The sequence below is a fragment of the Octopus bimaculoides genome, chromosome 5, assembly GCF_001194135.2.
Source record: "Octopus bimaculoides isolate UCB-OBI-ISO-001 chromosome 5, ASM119413v2, whole genome shotgun sequence".
Classification (NCBI taxonomy): Eukaryota; Metazoa; Mollusca; class Cephalopoda; order Octopoda; family Octopodidae; genus Octopus; species Octopus bimaculoides.
In genome coordinates this window covers 104836753-104845329 of record NC_068985.1, presented here as the reverse complement: position 1 = coordinate 104845329, position 8577 = coordinate 104836753, and the positions used below count along the sequence as shown (strand labels likewise).

The 8577-nt window shown below is 36.2% G+C and overlaps 1 protein-coding gene across 1 annotated transcript in view; it reads left to right on the top strand.

Annotated features, from left to right (window-relative positions):
• The first annotated feature begins 415 nt into the window (after nt 1-415).
• Nucleotides 416-8577, top strand: part of LOC106881319 (etoposide-induced protein 2.4 homolog) — a 15458-nt gene continuing 7296 nt past the window's right edge. The window contains exons 1-5 of the mRNA XM_014931664.2: nt 416-515; nt 2152-2218; nt 2910-3034; nt 3502-3618; nt 7148-7259. Of these exons, the coding sequence (XP_014787150.1) occupies nt 468-515; nt 2152-2218; nt 2910-3034; nt 3502-3618; nt 7148-7259 (469 nt within the window). The 5' untranslated portion in view covers nt 416-467. The remainder of the gene's footprint in view (nt 516-2151; nt 2219-2909; nt 3035-3501; nt 3619-7147; nt 7260-8577) is intronic.

Genomic DNA, 8577 nt, shown 5'->3' with positions numbered 1-8577 from the left:
ATATATATATATATATATATATATATATATTTATATTATTTATATATATACGTATGTATATCATCATTTAACGTCCATTTTCCATGCTGGCATAGATTGGACAGTTTGACAAGAGCTGACTAGGCAGAAGACCACCCAGTTTCACTGTCTGTTTTGGCAGGGTTTTACAGCTGGATACCCTTCCTAACACCAACCACCTTACAGAGTGGGTTGAGTGCTTTTTATGTGGAACACACCTACACACAATGTATATGCGTGTTTGTGTGTTACTGTCTCCTTGCTTGGGAGTTGGTGAGGAGAAAGGCATTTGATTGTAGAAAATCCACCTCAACAAATTCCATCTGATCTGTGCAAGCATGGAAAAGTGAATTTTAACCCTTTGGCATTCAGATTACTCTGTCAAATGTATTATTAAACTTCAGTGTTTTTCTCTTTCTCTCTTTTGTCACTGTAGAGAACCTTCTTTGATGAAGAACATTTTAACTTGCTGCTTCTGGAATGGAGGTGTCTTTCTGGTATATATCTTTTGCCTTATATTATTATCTCTCTCTTTTCATCATTTTCTTTTTTTCATGCTACTATTGATTAAGTAAGTTTTTAACATGTGTCTGATTCCTATATCATCTTAACATAAGTGCTCTTAACTAAAGATCTGCTTCAATTCTTTCCTTGTTTCTCTGGTCCACCTCTTCTTCATGTAATCTCTTGAAATACTTTGTACATTTTTATATATAAATGCATTTGGTACATTAAAAACTTCGGTGCACATCCTGTTTTACATTGTCAGTTATACCAATGGAACTGGCAGAAACATTAGCACGCTGGGCGAAATGCTTAGCAGTATTTCGTTTGCCGTTATGTTCTGAGTTCAAATTCCACCGAGGTCGACTTTGCCTTTTATCCTTTCGGGGTTGATAAATTAAGTACCAGTTACGCACTGGGGTCGATGTAATCAACTTAATCCCTTTGTCTGTCCTTGTTTGTCCCCTCTATGTTTAGCCCCTCATGAGCAATAAAGAAATAAGAATTCTTATACACCCCTTTTTCTGCAATCAAATCTTTTGACTTTGTTGACCTTGAGCTGTTTATGAGCACCTTATTCTTAAATCAAGTTTATCTTCTGATATGTTTTGAGTCCTATTCTTGGTGTTTTGTTGTGTTGATGCCCCCAAGCGAAGAAGTAGGCTCGACCAAGACATATAGATAGAGGTAGTCTGACCGTGGTAGGTGTTGACTGGCAGCGGACTGACAGTTGAGTAGCTGACGAGGAGCAGTCGAGTAAAGATCATCCGAAGGTGCTAGATAGCAGTACCTTGAGACATAACATGTTTAAAATTTTTTTTTTGTGACTTCTGATTTGGTCCTGCATTGAGAACCACCTTGTCTGCTTACAAAAACATCTGCTCTCAAACTTACTTTGAATTGGCTTCATGGAGAAATGGAAAAATGTTGATGCCTGTTCTCAAAAATAACACTTGTGATTCAATTCAGTACATCTAAATCCATGTCAATTTTATCTTGATTGACTGAGAATCAGGACTTCAAAAAGCCATCCTCAAGCTTTGCTCTTTTGAGGACAAGTTGACTTTATATATCCCTTCTTGAAAAACAAGTACATTAGCAATTATAAGGTAAACTGGCTGTAAAACAATGTCTCATTAATTTGTAACCTTCTAATCCATGCTAACATAGAGAAGCAGATGCAAAATGAAAGAAGGAATGAAGATAAATAAGAGTAAAAACCTATTCTAGAATGAGAATCAATGTTATATTTTGTTCATGGAACAATGCCTGCTATAACTATCCTAATAATGTCTTTGACTCTAAATTAGAGATTATATTTATTGTTTTTATTTTCAACTAGAATTGCAGTGTAATGTGTGTGTGTGTGTATTACTACTTCTGTGGCTGTGTAAAAATTGCATTCATTTGTATCCTACATGTTATCATTATTAATATTTTGTGATTGTTAAAAAATTTATCTTTTCATGTTTTAAAATTAAGAGCTGGTGGGTAGGGTTCCATGCTTAGTTCACAATTGTTAGCTATCTCACCTCTATGAACATATGTCTGATAAACTTGTATGTTTATATGTATATAATATATATTACTTTCTCATTGTATTTAGCACATTTCTTTTTTCTTTTCAAGGCCAGTATATTAGGTTTTAATTACATTCTGCTCCCTATTGTGCAAAACGTAATCCAGTTTATATTTGGTAAGTTTTATTATTTCATCAATGCCAATTTGATTTTAGATTTAAAGTCAAACATTCTACACACTACCCACCCTTGCTTATTCACCTAAAAATTCCAGACACTTGTTACAGTGGAGAAATGGATTATAACTGATAAGGAAAGTATAACAGTTTAAGGTGTAAAGTTCAAATGAAAATAATGTCTAAATCAGTCAATACACTTCATGTAGATAAACTGTTATATATATATTTTTTCTTCATTGAGGAGAAAGGGAAGAACCCATGGAATTTTAAAGTGATGCTTGAAGGCATCTTTTGCTTTCTCATCTCATATTCCATACCTTTCTTTGTGAATGTTTCCCAGTTGACAATGATGTGTGATTTCCACAAGTGATGGTGGAAGACCAACATTGTGATTATTGGTTTTTATAAAGACCTCTTCAAAATGTCAGAGTCCATAGACGTTATTTCCTACTCCTGTGAACTTTATAATCTGCTATTCTCCATTCAATACTTACTTTTCCGCAAAAAACTATTTTCCTGTCATTTACCACCAGAACACTCGTCCTTTCAATCACCCTTTTCCCTAAAAATGTCTTCCTATGTAATAACTAAATTATCCTATCTAATGTTGATATTCAACATATATAGGGCCTATGAAGTCATATGTTGTTTTATTGTTCTTCATTGGATACTTTAATGATTTTTGCAGGTGAAACAGTATACGATGGAGTAGTTTGGCTGTGGATCTACCAAATTCTTTCATGGACATTTAATACTCTTTGGGTTCTTCCTTTGTTTGTTGTCAGTAAAATAGTAAACTGCTTTTGGTTTCAGGTTGGTATATTTATTCTTCATTGTCTTTGAATATCCTGCCATTTTAATAGACTTTGCATTTTTATATCCATCTTTATTATAAATCAGTTGGTAGGATTTGATTGAAGGGAATTGGATAGGTTATTTTAGCAATATCTGAAATTGTAAAGTATCCTATCTCAGTTTGATGTTTGTGATGAGAAGTAGCTTACTCTGCTGTGCTAAGTGGCTGGTGAATTATATGTAAATCAAATGGAGATTAAATTGTATAGTTAAGACATCATTCATCTTCTGTAAAAACATGCCTGGTCATGGGAAAATATTACCTTGCTTGGAAACAAATGAGGTTTGGTGACAGGTAGTGCATCTGGCTGTAGAAAATCTGCCTTGACAGAATTCCATATGATCCATGCAAGTATAGAAAGGTGGATGTTAAATGATTATGATGATGATGATTATAAAACAAAATGCTATTTACTTCCTCATAGGACATTGCTGACCAAGCCTACAAGACCACACGTGGACGACCTCGGGCTTTACCATTCAGTACCATGGTAGCTGATACATGCTTCAGTGTTTTACTTCATCTAATATTCCTGATACAGGTAATTATAACAAATATTAATCTAGCAGAGGTTCAACTTTCTTATATATTTTTTTGTGAAAAGGTCTTGCTTAGAATATTTATTTTAATCTAAAATTCTGAATGTCTAAGGTATAAACTACTAATGTAAAGCAAATAGGCAATTATCAGAACTGTTTAGCTTTGCACACTTGGTACATCAAGAATGTCTCTTATCACCATTCCCTAGGTTTTGGTTATTGAGGTGTTACTACAGAAGTTAGCTTGTGTCGATGAACAGCCCATTGAAGTTGGGATACAAGAGCTGTTGTGTCCCAGCTGACTTCATATCAAATGTTACAGAAATTTATATGTAATTCTTTATTGCCAACAAGGGGCTAAACATAGAGGGGACAAACAAGGACAGACAAAGGGACTAAGTCGATTACATCAACCCCAGTGTGTAACTGGTACTTATTTAAATGACCCCGAAAGGATGAAAGGCAAAGTTAACCTCGGCGGAATTTGAACTCAGAATGTAGTGGCAGACGAAATACTGTTAAGCACTTCACCCGGCATGCTAACGATTCTACCAGCTCAATGCCTTATTTATATGATACAGAAATTTATATGATCCATACCAATACTGGAGGAATATAAACTGACTAATGGTGCACAGATTAATGATGATATATTGTTGGTCTTCTGGTTCAGTGCCTGGAGAGGCAAGTCTTGTTAGCCTGTGTTTGTTGCTGGAACAGTGGTCTGATTAGAATGCTCAGTGTTTGGTTCAGCCTCTAAGTGGTTAGGTACTGGGACAAGGTCATTACCAGGGTAGCTAATCTCATGGGTTGTAAAACAAAGGCTTCACTGATTGTGTCATTTCCTTGCAGTCCACAGCAAAAGCATATTCAGAATTTTCAACACGTCATGACATGTTGTATGATATTGTATACAAAAATGGCTCATTCAAACCATGTCATTTGTTTCCATTTCACCACATAACTATGCCCAGGCTGCATCTTGTTTAAAAGATTGCAAGATTATTACTTTGTTTGGAAACAAGCGAGTTGCAGGGAGTGGCGGGGGTGGTGGAGGAGGAAAAGAATCTGCTCCAAAATATTCTGTTTGACCCATGCAAACATGAAAAACCTTAAAATGATGGTGATGATGATAAATATATCCTTTTCATTCTGTAGATTCTATAACTTCCCTACAAACGAGTCGCATTGTGAATATTTTCGTAGTCATTATAATTTCCTATGTCACTTTTACAATAGTATTTTGAGAGATAGATAAAAACTATTTAGTAATTGTTATAGATTCTAATGTTTATTCTATTGGTACTTAGATTTGTTATGACTTGTTTTGACAATCTAACTGTAGCTCCTTAGTATTTTCCTATACTCTTTTTACTCTTTTACTTGTTTCAGTCATTTGACTGCGGCCATGCTGGAGCACCGCATTTAGTTGAAAAAATCGACCCCAGGACTTATTCTTTGTAAGCCTAGTACTTATTCTATCAGTCTTATTTGCCGACCGCTAAATTACGGGGATGTGAACACACCAGCATCGGTTGTCAAGCGATGTTGGGGGACAAACACAGACATACAAACATATACACACACACATATATATATATACATATATACGATGGGCTTCTTTCAGTTTCCATCTATCAAATCCACTCACAAGGCTTTGGTCGGCCCGAAGCTATAGTAGAAGACACTTGCCCAAGATGCCACGCAGTGGGACTGAACCCGGAACCATGTGGTTGGTAAGCAAGCTACTTACCACGCAGCCACTCCTGCGCCTATCCTAATGTTAATTTATGAATAAGTTGGCTAGCTGTCTAGACTGTTAATATCATTCCTATTTCTCCTCTAATTGCCTTGTAAGTTCCAATTTTGGGTTCAGAGATGAAGCCATATTGAATATATTAAAAGATGTAGGGAGAAGAAGGTTGAAGGGATTCAAATAGTAGGTAAATTAACAAGCTAGTTATTTAGGGGAAGGTGCAGAGTGCTCGGGAGAAAAGGTATATTTTTTGCAGGTGTAAAATAACAGGATGTATTCTAGTGAAACATCACTCTCCCTTGGCCCTTATTTTTGGCATTGTTTGTTAATCTGGTCATCTAGCCATGACATATCATGATATAACTATCTATGAGATATGCATGCAATCTCTGAACAACTACCAAAACATTATGTAACAAGGGACAAATAGTTTGCTATTATTATTATTATTATATGATTATAAAGGTGGTGAGCTGGCAGAATCGTTAGCATGCTGGACAAAATATTTAGTGTTTTTCCTGTCGCTATGTTCTGAGTTCAAATTCTGCTGAGGTCAACTTTTCCTTTCATCCTTTCGGGGTTGATAAATTAAGTACCAGTGAAACATTGGGGTTGATGTAATCAACTAGTCCCCTCCCACCACAAAATCTCAGGCCTTGTATCTATAGTAAAAAGGATTATTATTTATGATTATATTTTTGAGCAAGCTTAATATTTATAGTAAATTTACCATTTTTGGTTGGAAAGGAGGGGTGAATGACTTCAAATAGCAGATAAATTAAGATGCTAGTTAGTTTGGGGATAGTGCAGTTAAATGGCAAAGTAGACGCTCTTTTATTGGCTTGTGATTTTAGTTGCCATGTAGCTTAAAGAGATTTGTTAGTCAAATGTTCAGAAGGAACTCACATGGCCGATACATCATATATAACATACTTTGCTTCATGTAACACCTTGGGCAAGTGTCTTCTACTACAGCCTCTGGCCAACCAGAGCTTTGTAAGTGGATTTAATGGAAACTGAAAGAATGCCTGTCATACATATATATATATATATATAAACTCGTTATTAAATTGCCAAAAAATACACTAGTGATTAACATATACACATATGGAAACTGAAAGAAGCCTGTCATATATATATATACACATATATGTGTGTCTGTGTTTATGTCCCCATAACTTAGCAGTTCAGCAAAAGAGACAGGTAAGTACCAGGCTTGAAAAAATAAGTCCTGGGGTTGAAGGTGGTATCCCTGTATGGTCACAGGGTAATAACTGAAACAAGTCCCACCCATGCCAGCTTGGAAGGCGGACATTAAACAACGACAATGGTGGCGGTGGCATCATCGTCATAGTAGTAGTAGTAGTAGTAGTAGTAGTAGTAGCAGCAGTAGCAGCAGCAGCAGCAGTAGTAGTAGTAGTAGTAGCAGTAGTAGTAGCAGCAGCAGCAGCAGCAGTAGTAGTAGTAGTAGTAGTAGTAGTAGTAGTAGTAAAAGAATAAAGGAATATTTCACAACTCTGTTATACAGTATTTGGAAATGTGGAGTACAGTGTGGCAAAGAGACAGTATTTCTTCCAGTTAAAATGATGGTGGCACACTCTGAATAAACATCTCTACAATACTGATATTCAAAGATAGCATTAGAAGTCAACATTGATCGTCACTCATAACTTAATTTTGTCCATTTTATCTGAGACCTGGCTTATTGGGATCCAGTTTAATGAGAGTTCACTGCACACACCCTATTGAGAATTTTACCAACCTTTCTCTTTCAGAGTATGTTGGCAAGTTTGATCCCAATTCAGGGAATTGGAACATTTATTGGTCTTCTACATATGTCTCTGCTATCTTCGTCCTACGCTTTTGAATACAGATGGTTTAATATGGGTAAGTATTGATCTGTTTATCATTTTTATTGTAAATGCTGCTTCATATTGATGTATAGGCGCCATTTTTCATCGCCAGTAACAATTCAGTAAAGAAATCGTTGCTCGTGTCCATGAGTTGAGTGGTGACAAGCAAACAAACCAGCAGAGAGTGTGGCTCGTTAATTTTTGTTGTTGTCACCTAAAGCATACGGAACCCATGCTCCATACTTCTGAACCTTTCTCATCGAGTGAAGATGCTTCTCTATATCAGTGTGGGTGCATTCCATTTTCTCTGCCAGTTTCCCTTGTCGTTTGATGAGAATTTTTGTGCAAAAGTTGGTTTAATCACTCTTCATTGAACTCAGCTGGATGGCCAGAATGAGATGCGTCTTTGAGGTCAAAATTTCCATTTCTGAACTTGGCATACCAATCATGAGTGGTTCTTTCAACTATGGCACCTTTTCCATACACAGCACAAATGCCGGGAGCAGCTTTTGCGGTCTTAGAACCTTGATTAAAAGCAAAAAGAAGGAGGTGTTGAAAATGCTCGTTTTTCTTAACTTGACATTCCATTTTAATGGCATGAAAATAAACAAAAATAAACTAAAATTAACTAGGAAAAAAAAACAAAATAAATTCCCAAATGATTCAAAAATAGAATTCTCGAAAAAATAGATTCCAAAATTTAAAAACGCAATAAATTCCAAAATTTAAAAAAAACGGCACGAACTTAGTTGCCAACCCAATATCTTTATATCAAAATGGCTGCAAAGTCAATTGCCAACTTGATAATTGCAACCAAAAGTAGGAGTGATGTGTATTGATTTCTTGGTTGACTTAGTCAGCAGTATCATGTGTAGCTGTAACTAGATTTGGTTGTCTATGTAATGAGTAAGCCAGCTCCTTAATGTCTTAGTTATGGTGCCTCTTACAATGAGTGATACTTATTTTAGTAAAGTATTAAGATCATCTCTGTTGTAGCTACTATTTGATCTTTCAACCATATACGAGAACAGTCTTGACAAAAAACGATAATGTCTGTCCTAACTGACATACTGCACACTACAATAACAATGTAAGAATGTATATCATCATCATCATCATCATCGTTTAACGTCCGCTTTCCATGCTAGCATGGGTTGGACGATTTGACTGAGGACTGGTGAAACCGGATGGCAACACCAGGCTCCAGTCTGATTTGGCAGAGTTTCTACAGCTGGATGCCCTTCCTAACGCCAACCACTCAGAGAGTGTAGTGGGTGCTTTTACGTGTCACCCGCACGAAAACGGCCACGCTCGAAATGGTGTCTTTTATGTGCCACCCGCACAAGCCAGTC